The sequence below is a fragment of the Onychostruthus taczanowskii genome, unplaced genomic scaffold (genome assembly GCF_017590055.1).
Source record: "Onychostruthus taczanowskii isolate IOZ18803 unplaced genomic scaffold, ASM1759005v1 scaffold15, whole genome shotgun sequence".
Lineage (NCBI taxonomy): Eukaryota > Metazoa > Chordata > Aves > Passeriformes > Passeridae > Onychostruthus > Onychostruthus taczanowskii.
The window spans coordinates 8,341,238-8,360,212 of NW_024498685.1; the positions used below are offsets into that span (position 1 = coordinate 8,341,238).

Here is an 18,975-nt window from a genome sequence, read left to right on the forward strand (position 1 = left end):
TCAGGCTCCATGATGCACCACAGTGACTTGAGGAGACAGTCACTCCAAATGTCCCACCTTCCTCCATCTCCCTCCAGTTCTGTATGCTGACCATGACACCATGTGGTCTGAGATGTCCCTGTGGCCAGTTGGGAAAAGCTGTCCCAGCCATGTCCCCTCCCAAATCCTTGTATCACTCCAGGCCCTTGCTCTGGTGGGTTGGGAGAGGAGCAGAAAAGTCCCTGGCTCTGTGCATGCCCTGTTCAGCAGTAACTAAAACATCCCTGTGTTATCAGCACTGTTCCAGCACAAATCCAAAACACAGCCATTACCAGCTACTGGGAAAATTAACAGTTATCCCAGCCCAAACCAGCACACCTTAAGCTGTGCTGTGCACATGAATGGTTCCAACTGCTGCATGCTGTGGTTGCTGTGACCTGCAAGAGCATTTGCCTGCTGGATCAGGAAAGAGCCTGATTTTGATTAACACAGTCTTTATGGCTGCCAAAAGCTTGGGAACCTCTAAACAGCGATGACAGTCCTTTTAAATAGAAGAAAGAAGTGTCCAAAATGTGGAATAATGCCAACAAGCATCCCAAGTGCATGAAGTTGAACTATACTTGGCATGACAAGTTTGAGGCATCTTTATTCAGTGGGGGTCTTGGGGTTTTTTTCTTGTGTTTGCAAACTGTCACAAACCAATGAAGAAAATAATCACTTTGGCCTGACTTTAGGCTAGTGCCTCTAGGCAAGATCTAGAGTAAATTCAGAAAGGGTCATCGGGCACACGTAGATGATGTGGTTTCTAAACCCTTTAATATTCATGTGGAGGATTTAGAGGTCAGTCTCTACCAGTGACTCTATTGCTCTGTGAGCACAGGGGTTCCCTCTGTCCTCCAAGGCAGCCCCAGCTCCTTGCTCCAAGCTGGCTCAGCTCACTGACCCCACAAGGAGGAAGCATTTTGCTGAACTGGCTCCAGGCTTCCAAGACAGGAATGGGCAGGGCAGGACATTCCTTCTTTCAGGAGCAGAATTTTCCAGGCAGGAGCTCACCTGCAAGCAACTGGTTGTACAATTCATTTTATTACTCCATGTTATACACTCAAAATGAAAGTGATTCACACAAGACAAATGAATCTTCCATTCATTTATTCACATTTTCCATGGATTTTTGTACATGACCTCAGTGTATCAGAACTAATGAAAACATTAACATACACGTTGTATGTAAAACTTAAGTATCCACTGAAAAATTCAGAGCATTTTGAAATCTACTAACAACTAACAAATCATCACATTCAGCATCTTCATTGGATTTAGACTAGCTCATGCCACTTTAAATTGTTTAATGTCAGGTAATTTCTGCACACAGGCACCAGCTACAAAATTTTATCAAATGCAAATAAGTTAAGGCATCAGAAAGTCAATCTTTAATGACAGTTTAAATGTTACAGTGCTGCAAAGGGAGCTGACCTTCAGTTTCAATAGCACAGCAAACCTCCTGATTGGTTTATGTTCTACAGTATGTTCATTTGAACTGTAAATTTAATATAAACTTTCACATCCATCAACCAAAAGGGCTTAGAGGAACACAGTGTTGCCCTCCCAAATTAAACCTTGCATACTGCAATTTAGTATTTTTTAAATAAAATTCAAGCCCACTATAATAATCTCCCTTAGAAATTATTCTGATAATTAAGAGAAGCAGAAATGTTTATTTTCCAGCTGAAACTTCAAAATCAGAGGAGAAGGAATGGATAAGACACTCCAACATCTATGTACACCTGGAACAATGAAGGCATTAATGCAAATTGGGACAGAAATTGCATCTTTAATATCAGGTATCTGATATCCAGCTGTTAAATACATTACCAATAGAGGAGAAGGAATGGATAAGACATTCCAACATCTATGGAACAACGAAGGCATTAATGCAAATTGGGACAGAAATTGCATCTTTAATATCAGGTATCTGATATCCAGCTGTTAAATACATTACCAACCAAGACATAGGAATGCCTCCTTGAGTTGGAATTCTGATCAAAATTCTTTCCTTGGATAGCATGTGCAGTTTGTTATGAAGGCAGTAGTACACTGATGTCTGTGGTCTCCATGAAATTTGCTTTTTCATTTAAGGCCTTTATTTCTGTTTAACAATCTCTGGCCTTTTACAGCATTTCTGTATTTTAGTACTCATTAAATAGAAACTGAAGCATCATCAAAAATTTCTAAAGTGCTGGAAAAGGCTGTGCTTTATACCTGAGCACCAAGTTTGTCAGTGTAAGACTATCTTTTCCTGCTTCATAGTCCACATAATGGTATGGTCACCATGAACTGATGTTGATTAAAATCTGCTTTGCAGGGAAATTCTTCCCTGTCCTTTTAGAGGCAATTTTTCCCAAGTAAAATGTTCAAAATTTTATGTTTATGCACATATTTGACATTCTAATGAAGGTGACATATCAATTTTTTTTACCTGGCTTTACTGATTAAATACATGCACAGAAGAATTCAGGTGTTACTTGCTACGATGGCTAGGGTAAGGTTTCATTCTTTCCAACACCTTATTGTGTAAATCTACTTATTTTTCCATTCACTCTGTTGGAAACAGGGCAGAGGTTACTGTCAGAATTGGGCCACATCCATGTGTGCAAAACCTAACAACTGCCCCTCTTCAGAGGCAAGCATAAGGAAAGAAGTGTTAAGTTCAGTTTGTTGGTCCACGTTTCTAAGGATGAAGGAATGGTTCCAAATCCATGAGCTTTCAGAAGTAAGCAAAGAAAAGGCCAAGCTTTTATAGAACAGAGCTTTTCTTTATGGGATGTACAACCAGAGCTCTGTCTATAAACCTTTGTGTACAGAGACAGGGTTAAGACACTACAGTCAAAAGACAAATGCAAAATTAACTGAGCCCTTGGACCAGAGCCTGGACTAAACTCTTAGGCAGCATTCTGTTTTTCATTCATACACATTTAGACACACCCTGTCAGCTTTGGGCCTCCAATTTAGGTAGCAGCAAGACTTTTTGTAAAAAAAAAAAGCATCTTATTTTGAGGAAAGCAATGTCACTGACTTTTAGTGGTTTAAGTACTTAGTCAGATGCAAAAAGAAACCCCCAAAGGCACCAGTTTATTTTTCAAATATCTCAAATGGCATCTAAGCTCTCTTCACATTCCAGTGTTAAAAATGCAATTCTTGTACACTAAGCGTGGCTGAAATGTGAGTAAAGGCCTTTTTCTTTTGGAACTTTGGTCAACAGGGCTATAGCTAAAATCAAGATTTTCTTCCTTTTAACAAAGAGGGGGGAAAAGGCCATAACCTGAATTGTGCAGTGAATTAGGCCTAGGGGCAGCCATCTGCTTCCCCCCAGAGCAGGGGTGCAGGTGAAATGTGCTGCACCTCATCAAATGCTGTTATTCCTTGTTCCCTGCACACAGGATGCCACTGTGCTGGATTACCAGGTCCCCTGTGTGAATTGTCACACTGACTTTTTTTTAAGGAAAGGGGTTTTTCCTCTGTATCACATTAGCCAGAGGTAAAACAGCATGTTTGTTCCATCTTGCCAGAGCTGGTCAGTGTGACACATCTAAGAGCAGTTCAAGTTTCATATTATCATCAAGCTCTTGGAGAAGTCCCAGAGTTGGAAGCAAAGTAGAAAAAGTTACTAGGGAAGGAGTTTCCAGCAAACATTTGAAAAAAAGAAAAGGCTTAAACTACCAAACATGGTCTGACAAAGTTGAGAGCAAAACCAAGACCAGAATGAATGTTCTGATCTCCAAATTATTGCCACCTGGTTAATTTTATCACAGCTGAAAACTAAGTTTACAAATTACCCCATGCTCCCCACATGCAACAGGAAGCTTCTGGCAAAGCTGCACTCTGCTGCTTTGCTTAATGCAGTGCAGCATAGCATTTTATCACATGGAAAAATACATACTGACACACACCCTTGTGCATGTGTCTCCTGGCAAGGGCAACAGGCAACAGAAAGGTCTTTAGAAGTCCTGAAGTTTGTTGGTGGGAAGAGCTGTCTTCAGCAGAGTACCAGCAGCAGGAGCAATGCAGCACGTCCAGCTCTGCCTCAGCTGGGTTTTGGGACTAGAGACAAACACCTTGGAAGGAGCATGTGAACCCTTTGCTTCTGACCTGTCAGAAGCCAGAGAATGCCAGTATGTCCAAGATAAAACTGTCTTCCAGTTGTCTGCTTGTACTATATTGCACATCATTGGCTTGTTGCTACAGTAAGAACAGAACTGACAGTTCCTCTGCAGGAACCACTACTGTCAACAAGACTACACAAGCAAATTATCTTTTAAATATCTGCAGTCTCTGAGTCCTGAAAGCACACAGGTCTGCAAGGGCACAGACCCAGCACAATGGAGATCATCACTGGGTCTGAAAAGTCATCTCACCAGAATACAACAGACCAATTAAAAATCTGTGGTCTAGAAACAGTCACAACAGGTAAGCTTGAACATCCTCCCTTCCCAAAACAGGAGGTGCTTGCATTGTATTACAGTCTGTAAGGAAGCTCTGGTACCATGTTTTTGTACCCAGATTTCTGTCCATTTGGTCGACTGGTGCTAAAAACATATGCTTGGATTTACATCCATGTGCTTTATCCAGAAGAGGTCCTGCATTTAGATACTGAAAATGAGGGAGCACAGTCCAACACTTGTGTTCTATTAAAGCTTTTATTAGCTAGTTTAGCTTTTCCTCACATCATTTTTCCAGAATTCCTATAACAGTTCTTAATATCAGAGTAAAGAATTAAATGTTCAAATGAAGTTATGGAAGAAAAAAAGAGCAGCAGCAGTTTGGCAATAATTCCTCAAATCATGGACTGCAACTTATTTAAGCCTCCTTTTTCTCCAGTAAGATTTTGTGCAACTCATCTGCATCCTCACTTGTTTTCACTCTTATTAGCATAGTGACAGGAACAGCTGGATTCTTCTCATCGATGGGTGGATTAGGAACACAAACTATAAGAACATTGTTTTTTCCGGTTCTTGAACACGGCATCTTAGGTGGAATTAGAACATTCAACAGAATATTTCCTGCATTTGAGGAGGGGAAAAATTTACCATTAGCCATTTTCTAGCTTTTACTGCAATACAGTGTTAGAATAGATACTAGAGATTTAGGGTGGTGTTTGGAAGGAAGGAAATTCACAAATATGTATGTTTGTCTTCTTCTTTCCTAAGCATCTATTCCTCTCAGAGGCCATTCCTCTCATGGCCATTCCTCTCAGATTTCTTTCCTCACTAGAAATGAGAAAATCTCTGCATCCTCCTTTTTTAAATGGAGGAACCTGAATATCCAATGATAATAGGGGGACACAGGAGAACAGGAAGGGGACAAGGGAGAAGCAGCAAATGAGGAATCCAGTCACAAGCACTAATCCATGCTTAGTTTATGCCAAGTTACTCATTCTGACCACCAGACACGGTTCATATGCAGAAGCAAAATGTTCTGACACAGACAGACATGTTAGTCTGGACAACCCAGGGTACAACAGGTACTTTGTATCTCCAAACACACACCATAGCCTTTTACTTCTTGCACTGCTTCATGTGTTGTCTTTTGTAATGCTCACTAGAGGCATCCAAGTGTTTGTCACTAATTCTAAATGATTTAGGAAAAAAAAAGTAGAAAGCTTTTCACTAGTTGTATCTGTTAATGATGTGTAAAAAAGACCCAAAAAATCCTAATGCTTAGCAAGGAATTTTGACATCAAGACTCCTTACTGAGATAAATGTACTTACCTAAATTGGTATCTGCTCGTACTAAGAGTTGAGTTTTTTCATTTCCTGCTGGTTTTAAATGTAATGTTCCTACACCTTTTTCTTTAAATTCATTATCCTTTTTGTAGAACAATTTGCACCTGTGGAGAAAAAAAATAAAACCCAATTCCTTGTTTGTGCAGCCATGTAGAGATGAAATAAAAAGATGTCTCCCAGGTACGTGTATCCATCTGACTCACAGTAACAGTAATCAGGATTTCACATGCTGTGAGCAACCTAAATCTTTATTATTCTTGACCTTGTTTCATGTGCTAATGGACAGCACTTGGAGATGAAAGAGGAAGTGAATTATTTCTTTCAGTATTGAAATGATAAATGTATTGCTTTCAGGGAAAAGTAAAGCCCTGAGTACTGAGGGCCTGTGAGGAGCAATAAATGTAGGCTACTTAAAAAAAAAAAAAAAACTAATTAGAAAGCTGTAAGAACTGGCTGTATCATTCTGAAGTTATAATAAGATTTAATTGTACAATTTATAAACATTTTTTAACTGAGGCTCTAATAAACCTGAAGCCATTTTAATAAAGTAGCACACACTTTTCAGATCTGGTTAATGACTTTTTGTAGCAGGACAAATTCTGTGCTGAGTGTCAAGCAGACATGCAATTACTTGGACTACTGAACATGCTTTGAAAAACTGCTTCTAGTGGAGCCAGTTTCATTTTGAGCTTAAAAGCACAACTTGTTCACCCCTTCATATAATAATAATCAGCATTTTCCAACTGAAGAGTCTTATTTTAGGCTATGCAAATCCACCTGGTGCATTTTCCAGCAGTATTGTATAAGGTTTCTGTGGTAAAAGCCCAAGGTCCTGCAACTTAACTGTACAAAACCTGATGAAGGCAGAAGCATCTTCACTTGTTAAAAAAGCTAATCACATGTACAACTATTACAGTTGTGCCCAAGATACAGAAGGATTTTAGTAAGATCTTACACACTCCTGCCTGTAATTAAATTCGTTTACAAGTTCATATTCTATGTGGATTCCTAACAAGTTTTATTTATTAGGAAGTCAGGGAAACATCATTAATTATGCACTGCAGTGGTGAAGAATAGCAATACACAGTAAATACAGGTATTAATTTTATTTACCAAGTTAAAGTCACTTACTTCTTTGAGTAGAAAGCATCATCTTCTTTTATTTCATTAACAATAACTTTTGGTGGCTCTTCTTCCTCCTCTTCCCCTCCTTTAAATAGAAAGTTTTAATATGTTAATGTTGTGAGCACAGATTTTGGCAGTGTATTGGCAGTCCCTTATGCCCACCATGGTTGGCATGGACACGTGGCTGGTCAGTGACAGCCAGAACACCTTTCAGTCCATGTGTACTCTGCAGCAGCTTCAGCTACAAAAAAAAGTGTTACTTGCTTTTCATTCAGCTCTTAAAGCAACTTCATCCTCACCTTCAGTTAAGTGGGATGAAAATACCCAATCCATACCAAACAATCAAACACCAACAATATAAAGCTTAGTAAGTCAAAAGCTTCTGTTTGAACAGAAACAGTTTTCACACTTCAGAGTATTCTCCACAAATGGGTTCAAGTAGAGCACAATAAATAGTTCCAAGAGCCACATTTAATTTGGGGGAAGGGAAATAGTTGCAGAATGACAGATAAGAGAGTGGCAGGTTATGCCTTTCCAGCCTCTCAGCTACTGGGATTTCCATCACCCCATTGTATTCAGCACAGGCAAAGACCAGAGAAAAGCTGTCAGGTACTATGTAACTTTGGAGGCCTCCTTACAATCTATTAAGTAAAATGGACTAAACTGTTCTGCATCTCATGCTTTTTACTGCAGGGACCTCTTGATAAACCTACTAGGAAAAGTAGTGGGATTGACAAGTCCAGCAGGCTCAAAGGTGAACATACCAGCTGCTTTAAATGTCATCAATTCCTGTCCTCAGATTTAGGATTATTTTGTATATTATATTGTATAAAGTACAAATCTGACAGAAGTATGTAAGTCTTGATAAGCACATACTTTTGGTGTTGCTTATATAAGGCTGGGTTTTTGATTAGGGGTATAATTCTGTACTTTCAAATTTAAGAATGATGATGATCACAGAATACAGAATTTCCTGAGTTGGAAAGGACCCACCAGGATCATCAAATCCAGCTCCTGGCGCTGCCCAGAACACCCCAACCATCCTACCCTGTACCTGAGAGCATTGTCCAAATGCTCTTGGAGCTCTGGCATTCCCTGGGGAGCCTGGGCAGTGTCTGAGCACCCTCTGGGGGAAGAACCTTTTCCTGACATCCAGCCTAAACCTCCTCAGACGTTACACCATGCCATCATCTCAGTGAACTTAATATTGCATTTTTTTTAGTATTCCTAAGTCACATGCACTCACAGCTGACCATTAAAACAACTATAAATAGACATACATAGAATTTACCTTTGTCATCAGTATTGCCACTGTCTGTTTGAGCTTCCAATAAACTGGCGGACGCCGCAGTGACAGATTTGGCCTGGTTTGCATCTTTTCCAAACAAACCTGAATTCCCAGGAGAAAATGAGAAACTACTAAGCGTTCCTGAACCAAGGGAACACAAAACAGAACTGTCAACACTCTTGCCAAAATTAAACGAGACAGTTGACGTAGCTCCTAACAACGGGTCTCTTTTTTCCGACGCAGCTTCAGGTTTTTTGTCCGAGGTATCCTCAGTTTTGCTGTTGAACAGAAACGCGGAGCCTTGCTGGATCTTTGAGCCGCCGAACGCGGGAGCGGCCCGCGGGCCGGGGGTCTTGGCGCCTTCGTTCTCGGAGCCGCTGTCGCTGCTGCCTCCGTGCTGCTGCTCAATGCTGGCCAAATAGCGCTCGTAGTCCCTGAAGATGGGGCTCAGGTCGCACAGGGGGTTGCTGTTCACGTGCTTCACGATCCAGTCCCGCACGGAGCGGTTGAGAGCAGCCAGCTGCTTGTGGTAGGCGCCCGCGCTCGGGGCGCCGCCCGAGGAGGGGCAGGGCTGGCTGCCGCCGTTGGCGGCCGGGCTGGCAGCCTTCTTCTCCGCAAACGCCGCAGCGCTGGGACCATTTGACACTGGGGATGCTGTTACAAGAAAAATCCAAGGATTATAGAATATCCTGAGCTGGGAGGGATCCACCAGGATCATCGAGTCCGGCTCCTGGCCTTGCACAAGACACCCCAACAATCCCACCCTGTGCCCGAGGGCATTGTCCAAATATTCCCAGAGCTCTGGCAGCTTTGGGGCTGTGACCATTCCCTGGGGAGCCTGGACAGTACCTGAGCACCCTCTGAGGGAAGAACCTTTCCCTGATATCCAACTTAACTCATCTGTCTAATATCCAACTTAACTCATTTGTCTAATAAGCTCTGGTTAAAAAAAATAACACAACAAAACAAGACAGATGCTTTGCTGACCTAATGAGAAATGTGGCTTAGAACCTTTTTTTTAACCCAGAAAGCACAGCTCTCTTAAAAGCCTAACATGTACAGTATTTCTTAATTGGAACACTCATCCTTACTCAGCTGATCTCCTTCTTTTGAGTCACACTGTGCCCCAGTTACTCCCATGCCAGTGAGCAGATCCAAGTTTTCATTTAGACAAATAAGTTAGGGATAGACAAGGTAGATGGAGCACACTGGTGTATAAAAAAAAAAATCCAAAGACATCTTGTACAGAACATTAAAAAAATACATGTTTTATATATAGCCAAAACCTTCAAAATCTTACAAAAATCTAACAACTTCAGCAAGCTGTAACGCTTATTAAATCAAAAAACTCAACTTATCTCCTGCCATTTGTGCTTTAAATGTGCTTTAAACCACCCTGAGTGCACTAGCCCATAATTTTACAAGCTTTTGAACACTTCTGTATAAAAAACCCTAAGAAGCAAACTAGAAAAATTCTCGTTGAATATTTCTGTTTCTCTTATTTTATTCAAGCTCACTGAAATCCAAGTTACTCTAAAGTTCAAACTCCACCAATTGTATTCTATGGCATGGTGACTCCAAAATTCTGTGGTGACAGGGTTAACATTTCTGCATGTCCAGCACAAAGGGACAGAACTAATATTCCTCAGGGAATTCCAAAGCATGACAGCTCAACATGCTGAAGTATTTCAAATGTCTTAAAATGTAGGTATAACTGTAACAGATAAAATTCTAGTAAGACTGTCTGCAAAATAAGATGTACAAGGAAAAAAGATTAAGACTTTAGCTAAGCAGCATGTATTTTTTATTTAAATTCAAAGAACTGGGACATGTTACCAGATGCCTTATACCTTTTACAGACTGCCTTATGCCAGTGCCTTCCATTTCCATCTGTGCCTAAAAAACTTTTTCTCCAGTATTAGAAATGTGAATTTAGTTGCCACCTCTTTAAATTGCATGCATGTGAAAATTTGTCCCTCCAGCACTCTAAAATAATAAGAAATCTTACAAAGAGGTATAAAGTCTCAAAACCTTAAAACACAACTATAAGATGGTCTACATTTGTTTCTTCACTACTAAAATAACCCTACAAATTTTATGACTGAAGGTGTTGATAAATATGTAGGCTTGTTTAAAACTTACCAAATGCTGATTGTGTTTCAGAGGTGCTCTTCAAACTGCTGAAAGGAGGAGTACTGGAGACACTGCTGCTTCCATTGGACAGCCCTTCCAAAGGCTTTATTCCTGCACCATTCCCAAATCCACTGAAGCCACCTCCTCCTTTTCCAGAAGGCAATACAAAGCCTTTAAACCCCTTAAAAGCTCCTCCACTTTCAGACTGGGGAGGAAAAAGAGAGACCAGTTACAAAATCTTCTCCACACAGATCCTATCGCCAGTTAATATTCCTGGTTTATTTTTCCCTAGCTCAGTGTGTCATTCCATGCATTACTGTGTCAGCTATGCAAACAAAATTAACAGCTTCCTTATGACACACACTGCTCCTGTTTTTAAAAGACTCAGATGTTTGGTATGAAAATAAACTGGGTCTAGGATGTGGATACATGGAAGTTGTTCAGAGCTGTGGATGTGTTTGACTACCTATTAGACATTCACAACATCTTATTTTCTTTAAATAACTACAGAAGATTATGTGATTTCAGGTTTATTTTCAACAACTTTTAGCATTTACAATGGCAGTCAAGAGCCCAATACTTTAATCCACTCATCACTCTGGAGTCACCTATGAAACCTCTTCTGATTTACCCGAAATATTCCAATGTGACTGATAGAAGATGCAAAGACAGACTGTACCTGACCACAAAATATTTATCAATGCAACCTTTTCATTATTACCCAGTTCTGATCACTGTCTTTGCAACTGTATTATTTTAGGTATAGTTTCTTAGGTGTTTCTAAAAGACAAAGTACAATTAACATGCAAATAAAGCACTGCAATTTTTAGACCTCTGGAGGTAATGAACTTTTACTACTCTAAGTGAACTTTCATTGTCTCTGGGAAACCATGAGAGAACTGCTTTCGAGTTCCTTCTGCTTCTGCCACTGAAGAAATGGCAAAGCTTGTCAAGTTTAGGCTGACCTTGTGGTTATGGGTCTCTTTGCTTCCTTTTGTGCTATTTTTTCCAGTGCAGTCCTCTGCTTCTCATTCCTAGGTAGGTATTTTTATTGCACTTCTCTCTGATCAGTCCCACCTTTCTCTCTGGACATTCCAGTTAAAGTGCTGTCTTCTTCACTGCAGCATTCTGCTTGCTCCATGTAGGAACCATGTAAGCTTCAAGTTTTGCTTTTTGTAAATATTTCACAGGTTTCTTACACAACTTCAGCTGCCCTGTCATCTCTTCTGTGTTTTAGATTTTGTCCAGCCTGTTGTCCTGGTTTTGGCTGGGATAGTTAACCTGCTCCCTAGTAGCTGGTACAGTGGTGTGGTTTGAACTCAGGGTGAGAAGAATGTTGATAACACAAGGATGTTTTAGCTGGTGCTGAGCAGCAATCAAGGACCTCTCAGTGGCTCATGCTCTGCCAGTGAGCAGGACACAAGGAGCTGAGAGGGAGCACAGCCAGGACAGTGACCTGAACACAGAATGTCATGGCCAGCAGAGAAACTGGGAGTGGGGTGCCTGGGAGAAGCTAATTCCTGCTTGGGGATGGAATGAGGTCAGTGGGTAGTGAGCAACTGTCCTGTGCATCACTGCTTTTTCTTGGGGTTTATTTCTTTCTCTTCTTGTTCCCTTATCATCATTCTCATTATACTTCAATCATTAAACTGTTCTTATCTCAACCCATGTTTTTATCCTTTTTTCTGATTCTCCTCCTCATGCCACTAGGAGGAAGAGTGAGGGGCTGCATGGTCCCTAGTTGTCACCAGCCCTTCCACCAGTTCTAGCAGCCTGATCCCAGTCTCCTGACTAGTTCTACAACCCATCTGGTCCCCTTTCTCATTCTGTTCTATTTTTCCTATTCCATTTGCCCCTGAATCTCTCCTGCTCAAACTGCAGTTTATGTTTTGCATCACCTCCTTCCAGTACAATCATTTATTTAACTGTATCCTCTACCACATTTGTGGCTAAAACTACTCAAGGCATTAGTGGGCTAAAACAGCTTCCTCATTTACAGTGCTTGGACTGAAGAAGGAAAATCAAAAGCATAGGAGAAGGCTGTCTAGCTCCTAACTGTGCCTAGCCCCAAGCAGTCCTAGAGCAATCTGTGTAACACATAAAGCTCCAGGTCTGTTTCTAACACGATGCATGCCTTGTTCAAAGGATGTCTGGGAAAAATATACACAACAAAGCATTTGTCAAGGATTTCTGAAAGGACAACAATTTGGCTGGACTGGAAAAATGCTTTCACAGGGATTAAACCTGTAACAAAGGCCAACTTCCTTTCAATTTTCAATTTGTTAGTGCAAAGAGTAGATGGCACTAAAGCTCTTGACAGGGAGGAAGGAAAAAAAAGTAGCAGCATTCTTAACAAAAGACATGTTTCTCATTCTCAGAGACGCTTAGTATTTGGGTGTTCACTAATACAGCTTCTGAGACATCCCCCAGCCCTCCAGTATGGATAACTAATAACTTTGCATTTCCGTACTTCCATCTCTACAAAAAATGGAAGCAGTAAAAATGCTGTTTTACCCATTTTCAAACAACATTGCATCTGAAACATTCTTTATTTTTACTTCAAAAAAATGCAAGAACACCCTGCTCAGCCAGTCAAAGCAGTATTACCCTTTTTTTGCCTCAGCTTATTCTTAGCATGGAACAGTAAAGGCAAAGTTCATGTGCACATATGACCTGGTGAGTTGAAATGATAACTTTATTCAGCTTCACCACAAACCCAAGAAGTCAGAAAGCTGAGCATGATGTTGTGTTTTGTGACTGAGTGAAACTCCAGCACCCATGCTCAGTGACTACGTTACCTCTGACCCAACGTTTCGGCGCTTTGCTTTTTTAATAGCTCTGTTCTTCAGGACCTCTTCACTTGCCACAGAGAATGTTCCCACCTTGAAGAGGAAGTTAGGGAATCATTAGTGGAATATTCAAAACACAGAACATGAAGGGATGGCTGAGATCAGGTTTTGAACACAACTCTAACACTGCTACCAAACAAACAAGGGAAGAAGTTAAAAACCAGCCCACTCCAAAAATACTGCACTGTCAATCATCTTACCAGCTACCTGAATGTCAGCTGATACTTGGAAAACTCTTTCTGGTCCTGCACTACATTTCTCTTTGTGCTATCTCCATTTTACTACAACAAATAATGTAAGTTTTGGGTTGCTTTTTTAAAACACAGCTCTAAGATCTCTCTGCTGAACGGAATCTGGAGCAGTTATATGGAGATGTGGGCTCTAAGGCTACCTCCAGCAGCCTGCTGTAGCTCAAACACTAGCAAAGACAGCTAATGGCTCAGCACCACCCTGCAAGAAATGAGGAAATTAAGTTTTCTTATTTTCAAATTCCTGGAATAGACAGTTTTCTTTTTTACATTTACAGGCCTAAGCATTTAATACTTTTAGTTGGACAAAAACTAAACGAGTTTGTTTAAACCTGAGCCATAAGGAAGTATGAGACCTTAAAAGCGAAAATCTCTTTTTAAAATCAGGTGGAATATACCACTTAATTATTTGCCTAATTCCTCTGGCTGTGTGGGGAAATTCAGCTAAAATTAACATCGTTCTAAAATTAGCTATTACTGACCCTCAAAAAATACTGGAGGCATTCAGAGCATTTATCTCCAGAAATCAAGTCTGCTTTTCCTGTCAATTCAATAAATACCTATCACACATTTGAAGAGTTCAAAAGCATTTTAACAAGCCTGGGGTTCCCTCTAGAAACATGAAGTTCCTTTCCCCACAACCACTGATGAAATTTTCACTCTTAAAAGCTGCTTTGCTGTACAGTCTGCATAATTGTAAGTTTTATAAAAATAATTTTAAAAAATCCACTTCTATAAAATTATCTTTACTTGCTAAACCTTTAACCAGTTCTACTACAGGTTTTATGCACAAGATACACAGCAAATGTAAACAGCCACTCTACTACCTGCAAGTGTACATGGGGGGAAACTAATGTGTATTTTACCTCTTCAGCTTCATCCTCCTGGTCCCAGTTTCGGTCAGTCAGCTCCTTTTCTGCAATTCTCTTTGCCATTTTTTCACACCTGTGTGGAAGAAACAAAAAATCCTAGAAAGAATTGCACAGAAATTAAATTCTAAGTGCCAGTGATCTTCAATTGGTATTCTTAGAACAAAAAAAAAAAACAAAAAACCAAAAACAAACAGGAACTGCAGTTCATGTAGAAGCAAGTCAAGATTGGAACAACAACTGAAAACCAAATGTTGTGGCAAAAACAATCAGCAGCACTTAAGATTAAAGCTGTGATCAGCCATATTCAATCTTAAATTAAAGCAACAACAGAAAGGTACAGTTCAGTTATGGCATAAATTTTCTTTAGCAGCTGGAAAAATTCCTTTCAGAAACATAACTCACATACTCCCATTGTGAAGGGCTACAAAAACCCCAAAGCTGTGGTTGAAACATTCCATATCCCACTCCCCACTGCCACCTCAGGATACCTACCTAAGCAGGAAGAAAAAGTGAGTTGCTTTATAACTTCTACAATAAATACTGAATCAACTGAGCAGAGCTTGGTCAAGACTGAAGACAATGCCCTCCTTTAAAAAACTGGATTGGTTGGCCATTACTAATTTGAAAATTTGGGAAAAAATTACAAATAAATGAGATTGGCTTACTTATGTGTCCTACAAAGGACACGTAAGTCAGGTCATGGATTTTAGAGCAGTTGCTGTAAGCAGAGAAATCATCATTTTTCTGCTTATCTCTGTGATGTAAAGCAAAATCAGCTTTGCAGAAGGAATGTCTGTAACTGTTCTGAGTCCTGTTTTACTGAAGTACAACTTATGAGCTGTGTACAACACCAAAGAATGAATCCAGATACCATGTTTTCTATCTAAAAAACCTGGCAAGCAGTCACACTACTGGAATTTTATGTGAAAAAAGAGATATTTTACTAACTATGGTTATATCTTCTGACACGAAATATGAAAACTTTCCAAAGGAAGTATGTAGTTTTGTTGCAGTTTGAATCTCAAGCAAGCACAACAACTAAAACTCTTCCAAAACCCCCCTGGGTTTGTGATTAAGACCTGCCCAGAAAAAAAGACAAAAGAAAACCACAAAAAGCTGAATTTCAGAGCCAGAAATTGCAACAATACATTGTTACAAGATATCTTGTTTACATCTTGGAACATTTCAGAACAGTAAATCCAGCAGCACAGCAGTCTTGGAGATCACACATCCAAGTCCTGAATTTTGTCTGACACACATCACAAATAAGGTCAAGTTACCAGAGCTTCTGGGACAAAGATTGGCCTGTGTATACATATTTAAATGCCCTAATCCACTCTGTCCTGAAAGCAGACATCCTAGCTTGATAATCACTGGGAGATCATTTCAATCTAACCCATTAAAAAGCTAAGAAAGAAGTTATTTTAAAGATTTTAAACTCACCTTTATCTAAATTATTATTTTATTACATAATTTTTATATAGAATGTGTTATATTATGTAATACATTTTAATTTATAATAAATATGTTCTGTATATATATTCTATATAATAATAGTGTTCTGTATATATATTCTATATTCTACATCTATAGCATATATTCACATTATGTAGATAATATAGTATAGTATTATTTCAATGTATTAATTTCATTATTACATTAAATATTTGAGTTATTGAAAGAGCACATTATCTACAGAGCCTGTCCCCCACCAAAACAGGGAAAACCTTGTCGACCTAGGCTCCGGGTTCTCTGTATCCCCCTGTGTTTATACAATTTCTCTTTAAAAGCATTCTAGAGGATCTAACAGAGAACCTGAAGTGTATTCTATCCCGTGAAACAAGAACCAACACAAACCTACATCTGGTCGGTGTTCACAAACTTCACCGAGTTTTTGGAGCACGCGTTCTGAACAGGCTGAGATAAAAGTATTTTCAGAAACATATCAAAGAATCACAGAATAACCTGAGTTGGGAGGGACCCACAAGGATTACTGAGTTCAACCCCTGGCCCTGCACGGACCCCCCTCAATCCCACCCTGTGCATCCCTGAGAGCGTTGTCCAAACGCTCCCGGAGCTCTGGCAGCCTTGGGGCCGTGACCATTCCCTGGGGAGCCTGGGCAGTGCCCGACACCCTCTGGGGGAAGAACCTTTCCTGATATCCAGCCTATCTCCTGCTCGCTTAACAAGCTCTCCTTGTTTAAAATCGACACACCGCAGACGCTCTGCTGACCTACAGAAGGCCCGGAGCTCCGCTGCCCCGTTCACCGCGGCCGCTCGCAAGCGAGGCTTCGCTGGGGCTTCGCAGGGGGCGGCATCGCCCGAACGCCGCGGGGCCGCAGGGCCGGGCCCGGCGGTGTCGCAGCGCCGTCGCCGCGGCTCCCGGCGGGAGGAAGCGGAAGCCGGACGCCGCCGGGGCCGCCCCGCAGCTGCCGTTCCGCTTGGACTCCCGGCTCCGCTCGCTCCGTCCCGGCGACGCCGCGCGCTGCCTGCGCACCTCACGGACCGATCGGGTCCGCGCGTTCCGAACCCTGCGATCCCTCCCCAAATCCCCGCCGCCGCCCCGCTCCCTCCATCCCTGCACGGCTCCCGTTCGTGCCCGGTCGCCCCTCGCGCCCCCCCACGCGTGGGACCCGCGGCACTCACTCGCTCGGGCGGGCGGTTCTCTCCCGCCGCGCTACTCTGCGGGGCCGACGCTGCGGCGGGCGGGACGCAGGGTCGCCTCGCAGGCTGCACGGCCCCGGGGCGAGCTCCGCGGGCCCCGCTGCGCTCTCACAATCCCCCGATGCCGCCGCCCCCTCGGAATCCGCCGGGAGACGCGGCTCGGTGGGGCCCAAAGCGGGAACGCCGCGCCCGCCCGCACCGCGCGTGCGCCCGGCGGGGGCAGCGGGGCGGGGCGGGGCCGGGGGGGGCAGTACCGCCGGCGGCCGCGGGTGGCGCCCCACAGGCCGCGGCCAGGGAAGGGGGCCCCGCTCGAGCCCCGGCTCACGTGACTTCCGCCGCGAGCCGCGGTCCGACCGAATTCTCCCGAAATGTCGGGAAAAACAAACCCCAAACGTCGTCTGTTAGCGCCAGCCAGCCAGGCGCTGCTTTGTCCTCGGCCAGGATAAAATTCTGCCTTCCCGACAAAATTTGGGGCCTCCACACAGAAGCTGATAAAAAACTTTCTCACCTGTTTATATATGTTTATCAAATTCATGCTCACTGGCTCTGAATTATATAATTAATCATTTTCAACACGGGAGGCGCCTCAGGGCGGCTGAGGGAGCGGCCGTGGCCGGGATTGCCCCGGGCTGTCCTGCTGCTCAGCCCTGCCTCCTCTTCCCTGCCCCTGGTTCACTTTCCTCGATAATTTTTAACTAATTGTTTTCATTAATCATAATCAGGGTATGCATGATAAGCAGTGGGCTAGTGTGTGCCCTACACCTGTGGGAAAGCATAGTCCAGAACCCTGCTAAATGGTGGCTTGTTCTGATGATCAGAGGAAACACCTTTGTTGTTTCAAAGGTGAAAGCCACTGAGGGACAGGGGGCTCTGTCCAGCTCTCTTCGGCCTGAAATTGAAAATTAAAAATGCTGATTTTGTCCCAGTGGGGGACAGAGAACAGCAAAGAGCAGCTGAAGGAAGAATCCAGGGCTGCCCTGCCAAGAAACACTCGATTTGAGCTGAAAAGGTCACTGCCCACGATGGCATCACCACGGCCGCTGAAGGTACGGGGCTGTGACAGGTTGTCTGCCTTTACCAAGGGTGAGGCATTTTAAGTCTGGTTTGCTGAAAAGAACCAACAAAGCCGTGTGAAAAATGCCAGCCAGTTGTTTTGAAAATTTTGAAAGTTTAATAGTAATAAAATTACTATAAAAATAGTAATATAATTAGAGAAATAAAAATTTGGACAATTTGGATTAGGACAATATGACACAATAAAAAACAAAGAGTTACGGATGGTCGGGGAATCTTTTTCTGGGCAAAATAAACCCAAAAAAGGACACACATTAACAGAGGTAAAACTATATTTCACACACTACTTAAGAAAATTAATACAGCAAAACTTTCTAAAATAACACAGATAATATTCATTTTAATATTTGCGAAAAGCCAATCATAAAATACGCATTTTTCACAGTCGAATACAGATATCATGCTGAAATGCAAGGAGCAGGAAAATAAAAAGGTCTTGTTTTTTAAAATACATTTTTTAATTAACTAACCGTTCTCTCCGTTGTTTGCACATTTTGTTATTCCAGAAGTGTAGATTTTCTAATTGCTTTATCTGTCAACTCTTATTTATTTTAAGTAGGGCACCCACAGTGCTGAAGGGAAAGGCTATTTGTAAAATCCTTCAATAAGGAGTTTTCCAGGGTCACTTACTAGGATTCCAGGCATTTCTCCCTTGATATTTTTTATGTTTGTGCAGTTGCTTGGAAGGTTTCTTAGGAATTCCTACCAACTATTTTAACTGGAAACGTGGCTGTTCTGTTGTATAAGGAATCCTGATAAGCAAAATAACTTGATGATTTGAAATATTCAGCTCTGCATGGTAATATGGGGTCAGCACCTATCTCTGTTGGCAGGTGACAAACTCAGTGTTGATCCAGGGTTAGAGTTTTGTTAGGAGTTTTCCTTTTGCCATTGCCTCTGGTTTGCAGTATTTACCTATCAACTGTTAAAAACCCAAATGCCTCAAAATGACTATATTTAAAA

General features: G+C 41.8%; 1 protein-coding gene across 6 annotated transcripts; it reads right to left on the reverse strand.

The window, feature by feature from the left end:
• Positions 1-1,905: 1,905 nt before the first annotated feature.
• Positions 1,906-17,145, reverse strand: NUP50 (nucleoporin 50). 6 transcript variants are annotated; one of them, XM_041398515.1, is made up of 8 exons: positions 16,921-17,145; positions 14,269-14,347; positions 13,104-13,187; positions 10,315-10,510; positions 8,176-8,826; positions 6,891-6,969; positions 5,745-5,863; positions 1,906-5,036 (listed from the first exon to the last, which is right to left on the reverse strand). In XM_041398515.1, exons 2-8 carry the CDS (start codon positions 14,335-14,337, stop codon positions 4,834-4,836), a joined length of 1,401 nt encoding a protein of 466 aa, XP_041254449.1. In that variant the 5' UTR covers positions 14,338-14,347; positions 16,921-17,145; the 3' UTR covers positions 1,906-4,833. The 6 variants fall into 6 exon arrangements, with proteins under 6 accessions (XP_041254449.1, XP_041254450.1, XP_041254454.1 ...); XM_041398516.1 differs by having other exon boundaries at positions 14,269-14,370; XM_041398520.1 differs by lacking the exon at positions 16,921-17,145 and adding an exon at positions 16,512-16,873.
• Positions 17,146-18,975: the final 1,830 nt, after the last annotated feature.